Source organism: Monodelphis domestica, chromosome 5, assembly GCF_027887165.1.
Source record: "Monodelphis domestica isolate mMonDom1 chromosome 5, mMonDom1.pri, whole genome shotgun sequence".
Classification (NCBI taxonomy): Eukaryota; Metazoa; Chordata; class Mammalia; order Didelphimorphia; family Didelphidae; genus Monodelphis; species Monodelphis domestica.
In genome coordinates, this window is record NC_077231.1 from 266426363 (window position 1) to 266449890 (window position 23528).

General features: G+C 36.1%; 1 protein-coding gene across 1 annotated transcript in view; it reads right to left on the reverse strand.

Annotated features, from left to right (window-relative positions):
* The window catches only part of MALRD1 (MAM and LDL receptor class A domain containing 1), a 1015998-nt gene continuing 992470 nt past the window's right edge, over positions 1-23528 (reverse strand). The window contains exons 40-42 of the mRNA XM_007504899.2: positions 4076-4148; positions 2389-2454; positions 1-373 (exon numbers count right to left, since the gene is read on the reverse strand). Of these exons, the coding sequence (XP_007504961.2) occupies positions 329-373; positions 2389-2454; positions 4076-4148 (184 nt within the window). The 3' untranslated portion in view covers positions 1-328. The remainder of the gene's footprint in view (positions 374-2388; positions 2455-4075; positions 4149-23528) is intronic.

Below are 23528 nucleotides of genomic sequence, written 5' to 3' on the forward strand. Positions count from 1 at the left end.
TGAGAAATCTGGCTTTTATTAAGTGAAATGCTTTTATTAATACAGTGGAATTTGTGCTGTTTGCATAACGAAAACATAGTTACCCATCTGACCCTATGCTAGCATGAAGATCAGAACAATGGTTTCAGAAAATGTATGATTTCAATAAAAATGGGTTTTAATGCTACAGCTCACATGAACAATCTCATTCATTTCTGCTCATTACTATTGTATGCAGTATGATTTCTAGCCAATTTTAGAAATTGGGATTTTCTATCAATTTGACAAACTGAATTAATTGTAATTTATTTGACTATTGTAGATGATTAGAAATATTTTCCTGGTTTCTTCATGTAGCACCATACAAAGGATTGGCAAAGGAATAAGCAGAAGTCTAAAAAGAGAAAAAAAAAACATTTAAAGAGTTTGAATTTTATGTGAGAAGAACCAGCTCCATCTCGAAGATTCAAGCCAAAACATAACTGGATTCTTAATGAATTTTACTTCGGGGAAATAATTTGCTGCCCAAGCCAAACATCTTATGTTTTGGCCTTAAATAAAGCTTCTAGAGAAAGTGGACTCTTCAGGATAAGGGTCAAACAAAGACCCTGTGATCTATATGAGATGCGTTAAGTAGTTGAGCTAAAATTACTCTAATGAAGTTCACAGCAGTCTTCCCAGCTGTGCCTTATCACTGGGTTTATTGTGTTGCTCTATTTGTGAAAGGGAGAGGAAATGGAAAGGGGGATTGTTAAAGGGGGGAGGGAGGTGGAGGAAGAAGGAAAGAAGGAAGGAATTAACAGAAAGCAATGGACAATGAATAACTCCTATCCTTCAATGATGATTGCACTGGAAAAGCACCTACAGTGACTACCATCTGTTTGGATACAAGGAAAGTGGTTGTATGAAGATATTAGAAAAGTTGAGTTAACTGTGAAGTTAGGTGCTTGCTATTAACTTGAATGTGTAGACAGAGGAGCTGAAGCTCTGAGAAGTTAGGAACAGCCTACAGGCTAAACTTCTGGTCTCATTTTCCAGTAGAATCATCAGAATATTCTTGAAAAATGGTTCAGATGGTAATGGTAATACATATATATATAATGAAAGAGGGTGGGAGACTCTGGATTTCTAACTGTCTAGAGAACTTCCTATTCCTGCTTTATGCTCCCAGATCATTTGTGGAAAATCATCACTGACGAAAGGTTAGATTGTCTGCCTTGGGATTACTTCTTCCTTCCACAGTTTTGCTGGCGATGAGATGATGTTAAGGCACCAAGAAACTGAGTGAGGAGCACCTGTTTGTTTGTTTTTTTCTCCAAGGTGCATAGCTGGCCATTCTGGAATAGCATATTTGCCCACGTAATGTTTTTGGGCAGGTATAGTAAAGTAACTGGGAAGACTTGAATTAACCTCCAAATTCCGATATGCAATCAATTTGGGTTGGTGTAAACCCAACTACTCTAGATCAGGCCTGGGGCTCTTTGAGTTAATTTTGGTCCCAGAAAGATTTATCTGGCACTCAGCTATTAGCCCTTTGGGCAAGGATAACATATAGATAGTTCTAAAATTCTATAGGAAACTTCTGAAGCCCCATAGACTTTTCTTGAATGTTGTTTTTATCCTCACATTCCTAAGTCTGTCACTTCACATGATCGATGATGGATTTGTTTTTATTAAAGAAATTTCATGTCTTTTCCCTCAGGCTTTGAGTGGTCCATTCTACCAGATGCAGGAACCATGATAGAGACATATAAAGAGCATACTGTGTAAAGACATTTGTTGAGACTTTTTATATAAGAAATAAGGGATTTGTTTTTATAAGCATACAATTAAATTCCACCACCATTTATAGCAAAAGATTCTTTTGGAGGATCTAACTTCTGGATGGGTCTGATGGAGGTTTTTCAGACCTACCGCTTCATTCTCTTAGCCTGTCATCTATATTATTTATACTGAGTTGCCTAGGAGCAATGGCATCAAGTGGCTTGCTTATGGTCAAAAAGCTATTATGCATTAAAGGCAGAATTAGAGCCTTAAGCGCTAAATAGAAAGGAAGGGCTTGGAGTCTAGAACACCTGAGTTTACAACATGTCTCCTACATTTACTAGCTATGTGAAGCATAGTAAAGTTTCGTTGTGCTTCAGTTTATTAAAATGAAGCGGCTATTTCTTGTTTCAGTTCATTAAAATTATGGTACAACTTAATATGGAAACAAAATTCAGGATTCAGAGATAGGGACTCTCTTGTCATTCTTAAGGAAAGGAATGAGGAGAACAGAAGACAGCTGGAATTCTTTTAGTTGCCCAGAAAAGTAAGATAAATTTTGTCTGCAGTTCCTTTCAGAGTCTTTAAATGGACTGCTGTGTGTACACACTGGATAGCATCTTGAAAAGTGTTCTTGGTACATACCTCTGTGTGAGCTTGCCAAGGAGAGACACTGATTTGTATCCTTGGGAAGACAGTACTCCCTGTAGCCTGTAAAAGATGGCCAGCAGTATTACCTCCACATTTTAAACAAGGGACTATGTTTAGATATTATCTCAGAGAACACGATATCAGCCAAGAAAGACCCTGATTGGATTCAACATAACATTTGTACTTTTCAGATGCTGAAAGTTAAACTAATTTAAAGATGAAATGATATTACATTTTCTCCTTTTTTTCTTCAATCAGAATAAAAATGTTTATGCTAGATCTCTCAGCTCAAAAATGCGAGTACATCCAAGTTAGTTTCTAAAACATTTATCTCTGGTTTTTCATCTCCAGGCTGGGGATACACTTACAGTTTTACCATATGTCCTGATTGGCAGCATGAATCACCCAAAGTTAATTTACTTCATGCTCTGGGAAATATCTTACCTTTTGTTTTCACTCCAACTAAAAGAATTATTAAGAGCTATATCACCTCTTTCTTTAAAGAGACAAAGAGAAAAAAAATCAAGAGTTGCCCTAGGTTCAATTGTACTGCCTGGGGCTCTGTAAACTGCCCACAAAGAAAAAGTCTGATCTAAAGCATTGCTTCTTTTTTTTTTTCAGTCTCCAGATAAGAAAAGACTATATGGGCTGACTATCACTCAAGTGGGTCAGTTAGGTAATACAGTGGATAGAGCACTGGGCTTTGAAACATGAAAACTTATCTTCATGCATTACAATGAGGCCTCAGACACTAGTTTTGTGATCCTGGGCAACTCAATTAACCCAGTTTGACTCAGTGCCTCATCTTTAAAATGAGCTGGAGAAGTAAATGGCAAACGATTCCAGTATTTTTGCCAAGAAAACCCCAGTTGGAGTTTTCAGCTCACTAGCAGCAACCAAATTGCCCAAATATGATCACACAGGGTCCATGGACATGAGAAAAATGGGGACAATTCAAAGTCAAGGCTGCTTGAAGACCATATTTGTAAGTGAATGAAGCTGATCTAATGTCTAAAATCAGATGTAAAGAAACTTTTGCAGAACCTAAGTGATGTGTCACAGCTAATCCTATTTAATGCTCAAGTGGAATCTCCCATTAATTGCTTGAGGAAAGGATAAGAAATTTTCTTTGCCATTGCCTTTCTCACCTAATTCTTATCACACTGATAAGAGGTGGCCTCAAAATGAGACTAAGTAGATGTTGCACATTTTAATTTCCTTTTCCACTCCTTTTGAACTATCTAGGTAATGGATTCCATTCTATATAGTTTAATTTGAATGAGAGTGAATATCTGTTGAACACATTTTTCCCCCTTTATTACTTTTGGGATAAGAAAAAAAAACTGGAGGGCATCCAATGGACATTTGCTGTGAATAGCTGACTAATACTCTGTGGCTTAAACTGATATTTTCCAGATTTGTCAGCACTGTTTGAATCGGAAAAGTAACCACAGAGAGTCACTTAACACTGAACTGACTTTACTAGCATATTGAGAAGCTACTTGAGCCAAAAATGTCCCATTGGGAATTTAAAGAAATTGAAATCTTCATTTTCCTAGTTCAAATAACTCCACAAAAGAACTTTTTTTTTTTTAAATTTGTGATGTGGAAACATGTAAGAACAATATTGCGGTTTTAGATTTTCCATCACTGAAACAATGCAGGCCTCATGGCCACCTACCTCAGTTTTCTCTGAACAATTCCCATCTTCATACATAGGGTTCGCAAACGCGTAAGCTGTTTCCTCAGGTTTCCTTTAAAATACAGTGTCACACAGAATGTTAAGGATTAAAAGAGGCTTTCTAGTATATTTTCAAGTTACATCTTGTAGAAAATAAGGAGAGAGACACATTGTCTAGCCAACAAGTGCTTACTTTAAATGAATACATTATGATGAGTAAAAATGATAAAAAAGATTCCAAAAGTAGCCACGTTCCTAAAAACAAATATAACCTGAACTCTGAACCTTCAGAGTTACAGATGAAGGCAGCTGAGTTAACGAAGCGACAAAAGTGTACGTAAAAAAACCTTCTAATGTATGCATGTGATTTTAAGATCTCAGTATTTTAGCCAAAGTGAACACAGGGGAATCTTCTATGAGTCTGTGGACCCACGGTGTCCAGGGCAAAGTTTAACTATGAAAGCTCCTTGCTTCTTAAAACCAACAAATGAAGAAGTGAGTTCCTCTTTTCCTCTTTTTTTCCATTCCTTCTTCTCCTAACTTCTTTTTATTCTACACTTTTTAAAATTTTCATGATCTTAGTCATTTTTTCTTTCTAGTCATCTTAATTCTTGTCTTCCTTCTGCCCTTCCTCTTCTCCTCTTCTTCTTCTCCCTTTCACCCTTTCTCCTCCTCACCTCTTTCCCATTTTTTGCTTGTCCTGTTCTAATCTCTGTGCAGTTAATTCTGTGCAGTTAAAAGCCCTTGGTAAACTGATCACTTTGACAAGGCTGTTGAATGTGGAAAGGGTTGAGGAAGAAAGTTTAATTGTTAGTCCACCATATCATTTGGATTGAGGGAATAATTGTCTAAAGATATTGGTTTACTACAATGTAGCCTTAAGGCAAATCTCCATTGAATAAATGTTACATGTTTGCTTAAGAGTTCTGAAGTATCATGAAATCTTTAGTGAGGTTTTAAAACTTTTGCCTTTGAATCTTATATCCTCATTGTTAATGAAGCTTGTCACTGGCATGCTCGCTTCCTCTTCTAAGTCTGTTTTGCTATGATCAACTAGTCTCAAATGATCAAGGCTATTTTTATATGCTATGCCAGGAGTCAAAAGAAAATTTATTACTAGACAAAATATTCTTGAATAGGAGTCATATTTCACACAAACACACACATACCAGTGCACCCAAACAGAAACAACTATCTAAGGATTATATGAAGAATAATGAAATTCAAAATATGGCAAATGGATTAGAGAACCAGCCAAATAGTAATGTTTCTTTATAGTAGCAAAGGAAAAAAAACTACATAAGTATGGGAGATCTTTATTCAGTCATATAAGAGAAATATGGAAAAATATAATGAGCTCATTATCAAAGCATTCTAAAAACCTCAGAAGATAGATTTTCCACAGGAATGTCTAATTTCCCCTCTTCCAAGAAGTAATCATACATTTAGAGCTGGAAGGGACCTAGTCCCAAAGCTTCATTTCATAAATGGGAAAAATGAGGTACAAAGATATTAAGTGACTTTCCTGAGGTCCAACAGATAAAAAGGAAAGGAAAAAAAACCTAGCATTTATTAAGCACCCAATTAATTTGTAAAACTAAGCATTTTAATAGATATTACCACTTTTAATACTCATCAACCCTGCGAGAAATAGTCAGTTATCATTTACATTTTATAGTTGAGGTAATTACTTAAGTGATTTTCCTAGCTACTTATAGCTACTAAATATCTACAGCCCAGTTTTAACTCACATCTTTTGAATCTTAGTCTAGGATTATAGCTAAAGTGCCAACTATGTCTATTAGCTGTAAGTATTTGATTTGATCCCAGTTGCTCTGATTCAAAATTAGTACTGATTACTGAAACTAGGAATACTGATCTGGTATTTTCATGGTTTTAAGGTTTGGATATGACCTACTCTGGTGTTACAGCAACTAGAGAGACTCCAAGGCTACTCTACATTTAAAATTCTTTAGGAAACATGATGCCAGCCAAGATCCTGGCCCATTATAGTCATGTTGATGACGGGGAGAAGCAGACAACAAACAAATGCATGATACTTTTCTTTCTTTTAACCTAGTAATGGACTATCTTATCTCTACTCAGGTTAACAGTAATTCTGCTTCTGAACTCTACTGACCTCTCCATGATCTTGAACTACCCTCTGCTGCAAAAGCCCTCAATTTTACAAAAAAAAAAACAATTTACTGTGGATACTACAGTTTCAAATCACAGAATGAATAGAACACAATCATGGAAGGATCAATACTGCAGAAAACCAAGGGGGATATGCAAAGTAACATGGTAGCTCTAATTTTAATGACTTTAGTAACAGGGACTTGCTTGAAGAGAAGTGGTCTTAAAGAAATGTTATTTTGGATAACTAGATGGCTCAGTAGACAGGGAGCCATGTCTGGAAATAGGAGGTCCTGGATTCAAATCAGGTTTAAAATACCTCCTAGCTGTGTAACTCTGGGCGAGTCACTTAACTCCCATTACCTAGTCCTTGCCCTTTTTCTGCTTTGGAACTAATATCTAATCTTAATTCTAGAATGGAAGATGATTTTTAACAGATATTATCATTCAATAATTGTATGGATAGAAAAGGAAGCAAAATAACCGTGGTAGGAGAGAAGAGCAAGAAATGTACAACCTACATGCTATACTAACACTGTCGAAAAATTAAAAGACTGAGGGGAAAGTCTAGTATTTTGAATAGATCTTCCATAAAAGATCCATGGAAGGATAGGGATATGAGTTGTACAGAATGAGAAGGAATGAAAGAACTGTTATTTGTATTTCTGGAGGAAGCTCTGGAACTGACTAGAGTACAGATTATTTTTAGTATTTGTAATGCTGAAAACTTAGTGTCTAAAATATCATAGCTGTTGATAATAATGATCAACCCCAGCATGGAGCCACTATATGTTGATAGGCTCCATTTGTTTGTGTTATTAGCCTGATTCAAATTAGTTCAACCAACCCCAAAGAACTGAAGGTAAGAAGACCCATCTTCAATGGTGCAGATGCTCATCTCTCCATTATACCCTCACACAACACACTGTTTGTCCAGTAACCCATCTAGCATCTTGACTGCTAATTTCCTGGATGCCTAGGTGAAATGGAATTAACTAACTCTTCTTTACCAAGTGAGATGGGAGAGCTCTAGGTTTTAAAAACTGCCCTGTCACTGAATCCTAAAATACTACAGTCTTATCAGATTCTATTCTCTATTTATGTTCTCTCACACCTATGCTCATCTCTCCCAATCCCTGTCCACTGCCATCTGGGGGGTATGAATATTGATTGGATTTTGGAATTATAAGCTTGTTAATCTGCCCTACAGCTAAACTTGCTCTTACATGCTGTCTCCCCCAATTAGAATATGAGCTCCTTAAAAGCAGAATCTGTTTAACTTTTTCTATTCATAGTTCTTAAAACATAATAATCACTTAAATAATATTTTTGTAATCCTTCCTTATTTCAGTTCAACATAGTTTTATTCGTAACCTAATATAAGCAAGACACAGTGCTTGGCACTGAAGATACAAATTAAATAAAACATAGACCTTGCAGGGAACTTAAAAATTTCATTGAGAGAAGTAATAAAAGTAGAAGATGGAATGTGGTAAGCACAAAAGAGAAGCCTAGGGAAAGTGAATAACTTGTTTTGAAGTCCCAAATTTTCAAGGAAAAATAATGACACTCATTATGTATGTGGGATGAAAATGTATTTTGTGTACATTTTGCTAAATAATGATGAACTAGACAAGATGACTTCCACAGATTCTATTTTCTTAAAAATTCTCTACTCTACAAAAATTTGTTTTAACTATAAGATCTTTCACTCTGTGTTGAATGACATGAACATATATACAGCCCTTGAAATATTGTGGCCAATTGGAATATATGAGTGGTTAGTGGAATCCAGCAGGGGAAAAGTCATTTTGATGATGGCTGCAAAGAGATAAATCACCTTTCACCAAGCCTGTTAAAGAAATGTCAATGCATCAGATAAAGTGAGGGTAATTCTGACCTGGATATGCCAATTTTAATTTGGAGAGTATGTGTACCCCTAAAGTAATTCACTTAATGGGGAAACTGAGAAAATTCTTTCAATGTCAGTGGGTATAGCTAAGAGGAAAAGGGATACTGCTAAGAAAGAACATTGTGAGATGGACATGGTAGGAAAACATCATTTTCAATGACTGATTCAGATAGAGGTGAGGAGGGGAGAGTTTCACTGGCATAGTTAAGCTATGAACAACATATGAAAGAGAAATCAGAATGCATTTCAAGAATGATTGAGCAATATCAATGTAGACAACTGTGGTTCAATCTGATTGCAAGTAAAAGGATTAATTACTCCCTTAACAAGGTTTAAAGGGCAATAGAGAATGAGAGAACATAAGGAACTCTCTATAATTTGTCAGAAAAATACACAGGAGGAAAGAATGATGCTAAAACTGTAATAGCAAAAAATGTGAAACTGACTTAAAGCAGTCATGAATATAATCCATTATAAACTAGTGCCAGTGATATTTGTGCTTGGTTCCCCTCAGTGTTGCAACAATAAAAATATAGGTATGATTATAATATTAATTTAATTTAATAATTAGTTCTATTGGCTTATAAATTGTTATTATTAAAATTATAGATTTATGTTGGTTATATCCACTTGATTCAGAAAAAAAGAACAAAGTATTGAAGTGTTACGGCTACTTATTTTCATAAATACTGAAACATCTACAAGCTTCTTACACTACTGAAACCAAAGAGATCTGTTGAGATTCTTAAAGCAAAGAATTATAGGAATGCCATCATGACAATATGAAATTGAAATAAAATGACCATTTGTGGTCCCTAAAGAATGGTCATTAACATTAATATGTGTATCCACATATGTAAAATATGCTAGATATTCTTCTTCCTGTTCTTTTGAAAGTGTGCAAAATCCCTTAGAATCATTTAGAAAATGTCAATATATTTTGAAAAAGATAATCAGAATTTCAATGACTGGTCATCTTACACTTGAATTAATAACATTAATTTGGTAAAAAATGGTAGACTTAGAAGTCTATAATGATACTTTCTATTGGCATGTCATAGAATATCAAAGATAAATTTTCTGGAAAGAATAGGATATGTTAGAGGCTGTCTAGTTCAACTCCTTCCCTATCCTTATTTCACAGATGAGCAAACTGAAGAGTGAAGTAACTTGCCTAATGTGATATAGATGACACATAAGGAACTTGTATTCCTCTGGATTTTTAATTGATAGAAAACATTTTTTTCAGAATACTTAAGTCTTTCAGCTATTTTTCTCTACCATCTTCTGGTCAATGTATAGATTAATCTGTAGTTCTATTCATATCACTCTCCATAAGTTCATACAAACCATCCCAGGTTTCTTTTAATTCTTTCACTATTTCTTGTGGTAATATTTTTATTTATATTCGTATAACTCTATTCTACTGCATTATATATACATATACATATGTATATACATGTATTTATATTTTATATTTTGGAATGATATATTCCAGGATTTTCTCTTTATAGAAATATGATCTTGACTCAGATTCTTTGGTATGTGAATTCCTTTTTCCAGACTAGTTACAATATTTTTTTCTCCTATGATCTAGGAATTTTGGATTTGGACTTTAATATTTCTGATTGTTTTCAGCTTGGGGGTTTCTTTCTGGAGGTTTTTATTTTTTCTATGTTCACTGTACCTTTTTTCCCTAAAAGTTCTGATTATCTATAATTTCCCATAATATGTAATCAAACTTTTTTTATTTTTCCCCACTTGTTCATGTTTTCAGGAATTCTTATAATTCTTGAAATATATCTGCTCAACTTGTGTTCAGTGACAGCAAGTAGTTTACATATTCATCATTTAAAAAGTTTTGTCTATAGAATTAAGTTCTATATACTTGATTTTATTGTCAGAGATTTTACTACTTATATAAGATTTTTGCTTTCTGTTCTAAACCGTTTAAATTATATTTTCCTTTATTTTTAATCCTCATTATATCAAATTGTATTTTTTATTCTCTTTAATTATTCCAGATAGGGTGTCGGGGGCCTGGTTATGCTTTCAGTTGGAATTTCTGCTCTTTTTTTTCTCCCCTGCTGGTTCAGTTCAAAGGCTGACCTCAACCCTTTGCTTCTTTTGCCTTTGCATTCTCTTTCCCTTCTTCTACAATCCTCAAATTAGAATCCTTCATTTTCAAAGGCTATATTAGCAGAGCAAAAGTTCTAGTGTCCTACAAGATACTTTGCGTACATTAGCAATGAAAGATGTGACTACTATATAAGTAGCTCATCACCAGCATCCTGGCCAGAGTTATGAATTTGTTTACTAAGTTTACTCATGGATGAGATAAATAATAAATATCCTTAACTCTTGGGAGGCTGCTTTTTTTTTTTTTTTGCTTCTTCTGTTATAGTGATATAGGGACAGAAAATGGAAGTGGGACAAAGTGATCTATGAATCATCCATTTCTCCTGCCTCCTATCAACATTTAACTGTTGGCATGCTAATCAGACCATTAGTACTTGTGGGACTGATAGGCTTGCTTTGTTGATTCTGCTTAATTCAAGTGATAAATGACTGAATGTTTTCATTAGACTCATCCTTGCTTTAGAAAGCATCCAAAGAATGATGAAAAACCATTTTATAGGATGCTTGATGATTTAGCCTTGGAGTGTTCATGCAAGGCATAAGCAAAATGACCACTGTGAAGATAATTATAATTCAAATAACCACAGCTGGTAGATAGGATGAAGAATTAGAAATTATATGAAGTACTTGATATGTGGTGTGGGTAAAGGGGGATATGGCAAAAAAAAATACTGAAAATAAAGCTTTGTGAAAAAATTCAGGACCAGTAGGGAAGAATAGATATATCTCTATGAAGTTATGAATTGCTAACATAATTGGAAAGATTTATGAATCTTTTCATATGTTTTTACTCAATGAGTTCTTTATGTAGAACATTATACTAACATTATCAAAGCATGAGAAGTGAAGATTGTTGTTTGTTTTTTGTTGTTGTTGTTTTGTTTTGTTTTTAAATTGGGGAAATTACTTTTTTAAAAATTTTAAACATTATTTTATTTGGTCATTTCCAAACATTATTCACTGGAAACAAAGATCATTTTCTTTTCCTCCCCTCGCCCCCTCCCACCACCTGTTCCTCTCTCATAGCCGACGCATGATTCCACTGGTTATCACATGTGTTCTTGACTTGAACCCATTTCCCTGTTGTTGGTATTTGCATTAGAGTGTTCATTAAGAGTCTCTCCTCAGTCATATCCCCTCAACCCCTGTAGTCAAGCATTTGCTTTTCATCGGTGTTTTTACTCCCACAGTTTATCCTCTGCTTGTGGATAGTATTTTTTAGATCCCTGCAAATTGTTCAGGGACATTGCATTGACACTAATGGAGAAGTCCATCACCTTCGATTGTACCACAGTGTATCAGTCTCTGTGTACAATGTTTTCCTGGTTCTGCTCCTTTCGCTCTGCATCACTTCTTGGAGGTTGTTCCAGTTTCCATGGAATTCCTCTACTTTATTATTCCTTTTAGCACAATAGTATTCCATCACAAACATATACCACAATTTGTTCAGCCATTCCCCAATTGAAGGGCATCCCCACATTTTCCAATTTTTGGCCACCACAAAGAGATCAGCTATGAATATTCTTGTACAGGTCTTTTTCCTTATTATGTCTTTGGGGTACAAACCCAGCAGTGCAATTGCTGGATCAAAGGGCAGACAGTCTTTTATCACCCTTTGGGTATAGTTCCAAATTGCCCTCCAGAATGGCTGGATCAATTCACAACTCCACCAGCAATGAATTAGTGTCCCCACTTTGCCACAACCCTTCCAGCATTCATTACTTTCCATGGCTGTCATGTTAGCCAATCTGCTAGGTGTGAGGTGATACCTCAGAGTTGTTTTGATTTGCATTTCTCTGATTATAAGGGATGTAGAGCACTTTTTCATGTGCTTATTAATAGTTTTGATTTCTTTGGCTGAGAATTGCCTGTTCATGTCCCTTCCCCATTTATCAATTGGAGAATGGCTTGATTTTTTTGTACAATTGATTTAGTTCTTTGTAAATTTGAGTAATTAAATCTTTGTCAGAGGTTTTTATTATGAAGATTGTTTCCCAATTTGTTGCTACCCTTCTGATTTTGGCTACATTGGTTTTGTTTGTACAAAACCTTTTTAATTTGATGTATTCCAGATTATTTATTTTTCATTTTGTAACTTTTTCTAAGTCTTGCTTGGTTTTGAAGTCTTTCCCTTCCCAAAGGTCTGACACGTATGCTATTCTGTGTTCACCTAATTTTCTTATAGTTTCCTTCTTTATGTTCAAGTCATTCACCCATGAATTTATCTTGGTGTAGGGTGTGAGGTGTTGATCTAAACCTAATCTTTCCCACACTGTCCTCCAATTTTCCCAGCAGTTTTAATGAAATAGTGGATTTTTGTCCCAAAAGCTGGGATCTTTGGGTTTGTCATATACTGTCTTGCTGAGGTTGCTTGCCCCCAGTCTATTCCACTGATCCTCCTTTCTGTCTCTTAGCCAGTACCACATTGTTTTGATGACCGCTGCTTTATAATATAGTCTGCGATCTGGGACTGCAAGGCCCCCTTCCTTTGTATTTTTTTTTCATTATTTCCCTGGATATCCCTGATCTTTTGTTCTTCCAAATGAACTTTGTTATGGTTTTTTCTAAATCAGTAAAAAAAATTTGGAAGTTCCATGGGTATGGAACTAAATAGATAGATGAATTGGGATGGTCATTTTTATTATATTGGCTCATCCTACCCATGAACAGTTAATGTTCTTCCAATTGTTCAAGGCTAGTTTTAGTTGTGTGGAAAGTGTTTTGTAGTTGTGTTCATATAGTTCCTGTGTTTGTCTTGGGAGATAGATTCCTAAGTATATTATTTTGTCTAAGGTAATTTTGAATGGGATTTCTCTTTCTAGTTCTTGCTGCTGAGCTGTGTTGGAATTAGATAGAAATACTGATGACTTATGTGGGTTTATTTTGTATCCTGCAACTTTGCTAAAGTTGTTGATTATTTCGATTAGCTTTTTGGTTGAATCTCTAGGATTCTTTAGGTAGACCATCATGTCATCGGCAAAGAGCGATAATTTGGTCTCCTCCTTGCCTATTTTAATGCCTTCAATTTCTTTTTCTTCTCTAATTGCTACTGCTAGTGTTTCTAATACAATGTCAAATAATAGAGGTGATAATGGGCATCCTTGTTTCACTCCAGATCTTAATGGGAATGGATTTAGTTTATCCCCATTGCAGATGATATTAGTTGATAGTTTTAGATATATACTGTTTATTATTTTTAGGAAAGACCCTTCTATTCCTATGCTTTCTAGTGTTTTAGTAGGAATGGGTGTTGTATTTTATCAAAGGCTTTTTCTGCATCTATTGAGAAAATCATGTGGTTCTTGTTGGTTTGCTTGTTGATGTGGTCAATTATGTGGATAGTTTTCCTAATATTGAACCAGCCCTGCATCCCTGGTATAAATCCTACTTGATCATGGTGGATGACCCTTCTGATCACTTGCTGGAGTCTTTTTGCTAGTATCCTATTTAAGATTTTTGCATCTATATTCATTAGGGAGATTGGTCTATAATTTTCTTTCTCTGTTTTTGGCCTGCCTAACTTTGGACTTAGTACCATGTTTGTGTCATAAAAGGAGTTTGGTAGAACTCCCTCTTTGCTTATTATGTCAAATATTTGTATAGTATTGGAGTTAGCTGTTCTTTGAATGTTTGATAGAATTCACTGGTGAATCCATCAGGCCCTGGGGATTTTTTCTTAGGAAGTTCTTTGATGGCCTGTTAGATTTCTTTTTTTGATATGGGATTATTTAAGAAATCTATTTCTTCTTCTGTTAGTCTAGGCAATTTATATTTTTGTAAATATTTATTTATATCACCTAGGTTGGTATATTTATTGCCATATAGTTGGGCAAAGTAGATTTTAATGATTGCCGTAATTTCCTCTTCATTGGAGGTGAGATCACCTTTTCATCCTTGATGCTGTTAATTTGCCTTTCTTCTTTCCTTTTTTTAATTAGATTGACAAGTACTTTGTATATTTTGTCTGTTTTTTCAAAGTACCAGCTTCTAGTCTTGTTTATTAGCTCAATAGTTCTGTCACTTTCGATTTTATTAATTCCTCCCTTAATTTTTAGGATCTCTAGTTTGGTTTTCTTCTGGGGGTTTTTAATTTGTTCATTCTCAAGTATTTTGATTTGCATTTCCAATTCCTTGATCTCTGTCCTCCCTAATTTGTTAATATATGCACTCAGGGATATGAATTTTCTTCTAAGTACTGCCTTGGCTGCATCCCATAACGTTTGAAAGGATGTCTCGCCGTTGTCATTTTCTTCAATGAAATTATTGTTTCTATGATTTCTTCTCTAATTCCCCGATTTTGGGGTATCATATTATTTAATTTCTAATTAATTTTTTATTTTGCTCTCCATGTACCCTTACCAATCAATATTTTTATTGCCTTGTGATCTGAAAATGCTGCATTTTTTATTTCTGCTTTTCTGTATTTGAGTGCCATGATTCTGTGACCTAGTGTATGTTCTATTTTTGTGAATGTGCCATGTAGTGCTGGTAAGAAGGTGTATTCCTTTTTGTCCCTATTTATTTTTCTCCATATGTTTATTAACTCTAATTTTTCTAAGATTTCATTCACCTCTTTTACCTCTTTCTTGTTTATTTTTTGGTTTGATTTATCTAAATTTGATAGTGGTTGGTTCAAGTCTCCCACTAATATGGTTTTACTGTTTATTTCCTCCTTCAATTCTCCTAGTTTCTCTATTAAAATTTTGGATGCTATACCATTTGTTGCATACATGTTGATTAGTGATATTTCCTCATTGTCTATACTCCCTTTTAACAGAATATATTTACCTTCCCTATCCCTTTTGATCAGGTCTATTTTTGCTTTGGTTTTGTCAGATATCATGATTGTAACTCCTGCCTTCTTTCTATCAGTTGAGGCCCAAAAGGTGTAACTCCAACCTTTAATTCTAATCTTGTGAGTGTCAACCCGTCTCATATGTGTTTCATGAAGACAACAAATGGTAGGGTTTTGGGTTCTAATCCAATCTGATATTTGTCTACGTTTTATGGGTGAGTTCATCCCATTCACGTTCAAGGTTATGATTGTCATTTGTGGATTCACTGGCATTTTGATATCTTCCCCTAGTTCTGACCTTTCTTCTTTAGCTGTCTCCTTTTGAACCAGTGATTTACTTTAGGTCAGCCCCCCTAGTCCCCTCCCTTGAGATGCTTCCCTTTCTAGCCCCTCCCTTTTTATGCTCCCTTCCCCTCCCCCCTCTCCTTCCCTCCCTTTTTATACTCCCTCTCCCCTCCCCCTCCTTAATTTTCCTTTCTTTCTTGCCCTAATGGATAAGATAGAATTCAGGATCCCACTGGATCTAGATGTTCTTCCCTCTCAGATTTGATTTCGCTGAGAATAAGGTTTAGGTAACTCCACTTCACGCTCTCTTCCTCTCCTTCTCATATGAGAGTTCTTCCCCTCCCCTTCCCATGTGTATCTTTATATGGGAAAGATGATTCTATTTAGTCCCCCCCTATTTCTTGAAGTAAATCTTAGTGTTATTGACAGTTCCCCCCTCCCTTTTCCTTTCTTTGCCCCCACTTTCCCCAAATCTTCTTAATGCTCCAATCCTTCCCTACGCATTTTTCTTCTAAGTACTGTTATGATGCATACAATTTTTGAGAGATACACAAAACATTTCCCCCACATATTAATATATATAATTTGATGTAAATGTAGTCCTTATAGAAGAGAGTTTGACTTAAAGAAAAAGATAAGATTTATCTCCTTTTCCCTTTCTTTTATATTTACCTTTTCATGTTTCTCTTGCTTTCTGTGCTTGGATATCAAATTTTCCACTAAGTTCTGGTCTTTTCTTAGCAAATGCTTGGAAATCTTCTATTTTGTTGAATGCCCATACTTTCCCCTGGAAGTATATAGTCAGTTTTGCTGGGTAGTTGATTCTTGTTTGGAGACCCAGCTCTCTTGCTTTTCTAAATATTGTGTTCCATGCTATGCGGTCTCTTAGTGTGTTAGCCTCTAAGTCATGTGTGACCCTTATGGGATCCCCCCTATATCTGAAGCTCCTCTTCTTGGCTTCTTGTAGGATTTTCTCTTTTTCTTGGAAGCTCTTGAATTTGGCAATTACATTCCTAGGGGTTGTCTTTTGGGGATTTAGTATAGAGGGTGTTCTATGAACCCCTTCTATTTCTATTTTGCCCCCTTGCTCCAGAACGTGTGGGCAATTTTCTTTTATAATCTCCTGTAGAATAATATCGAGTTTATTGTTTATCTCTGGTTTTTCTAGGATACCGATAATTCAGAGGTTATCTCTTCTCCCTCTGTTTTCCAAGTCTGTGACCTTCTCAGTGAGATATTTTATGTTTTCTTCTAATTTATTAATTTTTTGGGTTTGCTTTATTGATTCTTACTGTTTTATGAGCTCACTTTCTTCGAGTTGCTTAATTCTGGTCATTAGGGACTGGTTTTGCTTTTCAGCTTTGTCTGCCCTTCATTTGGATGCTTCGAGCTCTTTTTTCCAATTGAGCAGTCCTATCTGTCAGACTGCTGATCTCTTTCTCCCATTTTTCTTTCCAGGTTTCCATCTTTTGAATAAGTTCCGGTTTGAGATCTTCCAGAGCTTTTTTATAGTTTCCATTTTGGGAGGCATGTTCTGATTTTTTTTTTTTTGATTTCCTCCTCATTCTCTTCTTTTCCTTGGGTACTTCCACCATAAAAGTTTTCAATAGTCACCTTTTCCCCTTTCTTCCTGGAGGCTTGATTTTGGGCCATGTGAGCCATCCCTTTGGTGGTTTTATTCCCCTTTCCTTTTTGGTCTGGGGTCTGTGTGATATGGGTGGTTTTTCTGTGAATTTAGGTTGCCTCAGACTAGTTCTTCCCATCCTCTGAGCTTTCTTAGATCACTGGGCCCCTGATCACAGCCAAACTGCCCAGGTGTTCAGCTCCACCCAGATAATCAGTGTGTGGTCTTCCCCTGCAGTTTAGCTCTTCCCAGATGCTCAGCGCAACCGCTCCAAGTATAGCTCTGCAGACCCCCCTGTGCTCAGCGCCGGGTTCTCCCCTGAAACCACCCTGAGACATTTTTTTCCTGGCAGTCCCCAGATCCCAAAGACCCTGGAGTGCCCCCCCAGATAGAGACATTCCCCCTTCACTTGCTGTCCGAGTGCTCCGGTAGCTCACTCTGTTTTGGTGGGGGAGGTGGGAGGGGGAAAGGGGAGCTCAGTTCACGTTTCTGTGCAAGCTTTTCTTCCTTCTTATTATAGTGTGGAAATGTTCAATCCCCATGTACCTTCGCCTCTGTGGGGTACTGGGGAGTACTGGGGTGTCCTTCTGTTCCTCCAAAGGTGATTTTTATGCTCCTTTGATGTAGTCTGTTTCATTCGGTGCCGGGGAGAGGAAGCTTGTGGCATCTAGATTGCCGCCATGATTATCTGGAATTCCGGGGAAATTACTTTTAACAGAAAAGGATTGTAAATAATTTAGATGTCTGGGGATGAAGGCATAGTTCTAGCAAAAGAATGTAATAGAACATTATGAGCAATAATGACGAGTATCCAGCAAATAAAGAAATGTGGTGAAATGTAAAAAGAAAATCAAATATGAAATGATAAAGATTGAAGAAAGTTAATGAAATAGCATTTATTCCATGAAGCCTTTCTCTAGTCAGACCTCAAAACATTATTACTACCAAAAATGTAGTAATACAAGCACTGTTTTGTAAAATAAATTTCCCATTTTGACAAAATCTTTTTCTATCATAATTCATACATGTCTTGAGAGTTTCCTTCATGAAGGTATGAAAAAGTAAGCAAGCTTTCACAACTTTTATTCTCAGAGAAAACATCTTTATATCACTTAATTGTTTCTGAATCCCTCTATATTCCCATGGCTTAGTTCAGTGCCTGGAACATAGTAAATACTTAATAAATACTTGTTTTGTTGACATGATGGATTGAAATAAGCAGAAAATATAAGATACAATGCAGTCAGTGGATATTTAATTTTTTAGAAGAGGAAAATGCTAGTGTTGCAGCACTTTTAAGCCTTAGAATTTCTTGATGAAGAAAGGTATCAATCGTTATCCTCTATATCTTTGTCTATAGCTCTGTATCCATCAATATCACTATCTGACCATGATCATAACAAAGGAAGGGATTGGAAACAAAGGACTGAGGTGAAGAGCAAGGTCTTAGTATAGATCCATAAGAGTTATTTTTGTCTTCTCTACCATTTCCTCCTCTATTTGTATGTCAGACTAAATGATCTTGGAATAGAGAAAGGATTGAGGAGCAGTTCTCTCCCCTTCTATGTGTATTGATTGTATATGCACATATGACATATGTATGTGCATTTTATAATATTAACAAATTTTTAATTTTCCCCTTATGAAATCATTGTATATGTAGAAATATATGAGACTGTGCAGGGGGCAACTGGTTAACTCAGAAGATAAAGAGCCAGGCCTGGAGATGGGAGGTCCAATGTTCAAATCTAGCCTTAGACACTTAGTGGTGTGATCTTTGGCAAGTCACTTAACCCCAGCTGCCTAGCTCCTACCACTCTTCTGCCTTGGAACCAATAATTAGTATCGATTCCAAGACAGAAAATAAGATTTTGGATTTTTTGTAAGACTGTGCTTACAATTTTTAAGGAGCTGAGCTCTTAGCTAACAGACCAAGTTTCCTATTTTTAGTAAAAATGTCTCAAGAGCTTAATTCCGTAGTTTGTAGATTGGGCCTGGCCATTTTTCATTCTTTGACTATTGCTTCTCATTTTGGGAACTTTCCTTAGTCTCAACATAGAAGAGTTTTCTGTGATGATAATAGAAAGTCCTGAAATACTCCAAACAATCAGAATGTATGAAAGCTCATGAGTATCAATATCACATTCCTCAAATTAGGATTAATGTTCATCATTTATTGTTGATGTTCCCCATTGTGATGATGCTTCTCATTTATGGCTATAAAGGGCTTTGAAAATTCAGGGTCTCTCATTACTGAGGAGTCATTAATCTCTTTTATTATTAATTGCTAACTTGCTAATAAATTGATCATGCTTCCATTTTTTGCCTCAATTTCCTGTGTTCACAGATTTTCAATATAAGAATAAAGCATATACCTGTGTGTATAAATATATGTGTGTGTATATATATATATATATATATATATATATATATATATATATAGTGTTCACAGGCACATTTACATATGCATATATATGAGTGTGCCATGACTTCTATGAAGTACAGGCAACATTGGGTAACTGAGGACAGACTGTATGCAGCTACAAAAGGCGGAATCAAAGCCCTATAAGGAGTCAAGAAGAAAAGTGGCATCATATTTAAGAACAACATGAGGACTCTAGCCAAAGGACTTCAAGGAGCAGGAAGTTAACCTCTTGGTCACATGTTTCTGTTAAGCTCGAGTCCACTTTTCCCTTTTCTTTGTTTTGTGGAAAACGGCATCATAGATTTTGGTAGAAGAAATATTTATAATAATTTGTCTTATTATTCAACCCTAGTAAAGACTCCTTAATTAAAGATAATTAAATCTTGATGGATAACAACTGATTATCATGGTAGGAAACACACTGAAGTGGGCTAATGTGCAATATCGTTAGGGGAAAAAAGTAACAACAACAAAAATATCCCCCAAATCCTTCAGGGCCATCCCTGGAGTTTTCAGTTAATATGATATAACCTTTTGGGGATGCAGCCAGCTATTGAGAATAGAAATTCTGCATCCTAAATGAAGGAAACACTAATTCTCTTAAGAGGCGAGGGGCACATGTAGCTAGAGCATGTGAAATGTGGCCATGGTTAGTAAGACGCACTTTGTACAAATCATGTTCCCTCTCTTTGATACATCACGTTCCAAAGGAGCTGATACTAGGTCAAGTGGTTTATACCGGGGATACCAGATGGATTTGAGACTATTTATGTAGATAATTTTGCAGAATATTAGTAACTAATATTAATCACATTCTTTTTATATTTGTTTTTTGTCAATCTCACTGAAGGATTACTCAGATTGGAAATTAATAACTACTAGCTTCAGTGTGGGGCAATATATCTGTACCGTATTAGACCTTAAAATGACATTGGAATAATTGCAGAACAGGAGATGAGAAATCAATTAAATATAATGAATTATTTAGAAAAATGCTTAGTTCCCTCGTGCCAAGCAAAGTGCTTCCTGATAAGAAAGAGAGACAGAGGCAGAGGCACACACAGAAGACAGACAACAGACTACAAATAAGCAGGCAAGGATGAAAGAAGAATCTGTAAACCTTACTGTTGTTGCAACTACTTCTGCTGGTGTTAAAAGCCAACTCAACAAAGAACTGAATCAAACAAAGCAAGTCCAAACAAGAAGAGCTCCTGAAAGGAGGAACCAATTAAAGGGGAGAAGTTCTAAGGGTACAAAGAGGCAGTTCCAAATACTTAAAAAACCAGATGAACCATATGTTTGGGTGAAACAAGTTCAGAGACTTGGGTTTTCTAACATAACCAAGAAATACCACAGAAAGAAGGAAAGGATTAATCATTCAAGGTCACAAAGCCAGATCACATGGATAACCAGTTAGTTTTGCTACATTAATTCACATGATGCAAAATTGCTCCAGAGGTTTCCCACTTTTCCCCCTGCCAAAGCCACACCCTCCAATCTCCCCCTCAGGAGAAAGGACAACATCATTAGCCACAAAACCTAGCAGCATTAACAGGAATAGCTATTTATATTACTCTTTTTGGAGGGGGACGGTGGCAATGCATGAATATGGTTGTAATTAATGTAGATGGAGAGAAACCAAGTTTTTGTCATTTAACCTTAAGACAAAACCAAAGACTGTCCAATTTATCCAGTGCACTCTCTCTGACACAGAGAGCTTTTATCACTCTGTATTCAGTGGTGGTGGTGGGTTTAGCTCTGCTATTTAAGTACAGTATCATGACAAACGAAGTCCCTGAAGTTACAGTAAGATCAATTTGACATTTGAAAAATGTAATTTTCAACATTCTTATTCTAGACTTAAAAATGACCTGGTATCTTTTCTCAAAAAAATACTTGTTTTGAGGGCAGCTGGGTGGTCAGTGGATTGAGAGCCAGATCCAGAGACAAGAGGGTCTGGGTTCAAATATGACCTCAGACACTACCTAGTCATGTGACTTGGGCAAGTCCCCCATTGCCTAGGCCTTACCACTCTTCTGCCTTGGAGCCAATACACAGTATTGATTCTAAGATGGAAGATGAGGATTTAAAAAAACAATCGTTTCACTACAATTTCTGTTTCAAGAAAAGGCTACTTCCAAAACACCTTTGGCTTCTAAGTGCTTTTCTCCTTTCTTGGTGCCACCTTCAGAGATTACTTTTTTCCTAGACTATTGCAAAAGCTGCCTTATTATCCTTTCTAGTTCTGACAACAGGGTTGTCCAGTCTACCCTTCCCCTGGGCACAAACTGAGTATTTATAAAATATATGCCCTTTAAGAACAGTAAGGCAGCACAGTGGATAGAGTACAAGACCTGGAGACAAGATGGCCTGAGTTCAAATTTGGTCTTGAACATTTATTAGCTTTGTGACTTTGGGCAAGTCACTTAAACAGTGTTTGCCTCAGTTTTCTCATCTGTGAAAATGAGATGGAGAAAGAAATAGCAAACCACTTTAATATCTTTGCAAAGAAAATCCTAAAACCAGGTCATGAAGAGTCAAACATGACTGCTGCAACTGAATAACAATAGTTTCTCCAGGGTATCTCCCCTAGTGGTTTCTATTCTTTCAAGGATAAAATGAGTTCTTTGGTCTGACATAAAATCTTCACAATCAAAATTGATTTTATCTAGCCACACTGGTCTACTAAATATTCTTTGGATTTAACACACCATCTCCCAACTCTGTGCTTTATACAAGCTGTCCTCTATGCCTGTGCAACTTTCTGTCATGACATTAGTCTTATTTCTTAATAAACAGACATTTTAAACAATGGCCCAACTCCATAGGGTTTCTGCCATTAGAAGTGTAATGAAATGGTTCCTGCTTAAGTTAGAGAAAAGGAGAGAGAGAGAGAGAGAGAGATGATATCTCTGTGCTAGGAAAAAAACAAAAAACAAAAAAACAAAAACGTTCTCTCTCTTGAGGGGTCCAGAAGTGTTCCTTCTGAAATTTAGGAATATAAGTCCAGGGTCAACCAGAGATATTTTAAGAAGATTCGATCCATCAATTGTTTTTAAACAAAAAAAATATAATTAATGTGTCTTCCCATTTCACCCAGATAAAGGAAGGCAAGAAGTGAGTCAAAGACCATCATTTCCTCATTTTGTTTTCTTTTCTTTTTACCCCCCCATAATATCTTATTGTATTTTTCTCCACTTACAAATTGAAACAATTTTAACAATTGTTTTTGACCTTTTGTAACCCAGCTTCTTTCCTTTCCTCCTTTGCATCCCCCCTCCTCAAGACAGCAAGTAATCTGATATAGGTTACAATTTGTGCTATCATGTAATTTACATTTCCATATTCATTTTATTGTGAAAGAAGGCATACATTGCACATTCTTTTCTGGTTTTATATCAGGAAGCTAGCTACCAAAAAGCTAGCAGTGGTCATTTAAAAAATCATATGCCTTTTTGCTTGTTGGCTTATTTGCCACTTCTTGGGTACTCTAATTGAATTGTTGCCAATATGAAATCAGAGTATGGGACAGGTGTAAACCTTAAAATTTCTTAGACTTGTGAATGTTGGAAATTTCACCATTGGAAAGTTTCATACTTGGAAAAAATTTCCTACTGATAGTAAGAACTATATTGGAATGTGAACCCCCTTGGCATGGGAGGATCCTTCTCCTCCCTACTTGGGACTGCTTTAGGACAGAAACCTTTTGCTGAACAATGGAAAGGGCTTTGACCTATGCTTAAGCATAGAACAGGAAGTTCTTTGAGTCATGATTGATTTTAGAATTGATACAATAGAGATACTTGGAACAACAGAATCAGGTCTTGGAACTTACAATCTCCACCCTACTCAGCCTAATAGAATTTAGGAAGGGCTGCAGCATAGATCAAAATTTAATTATTTGAGAATATGACCTTCAACAGACATGTGCAAAGGGGGGAAGACCTCTGGGTGGTCCTGGGTTAAGCTAGAGCCACCATTGGCACAGGGGAGACATGGACAGTGATTGGTAGATGTGAGAACTGAGGGGAGGGGACTTAGATTGAGGTGGCTCTGAAGGAGGACTGAGGAGGTTGCTCTGTGGAAGGACCATGAGAGAAGGCTGGCTCTGAAGGAGGAGGATTCTCTGGAAACATT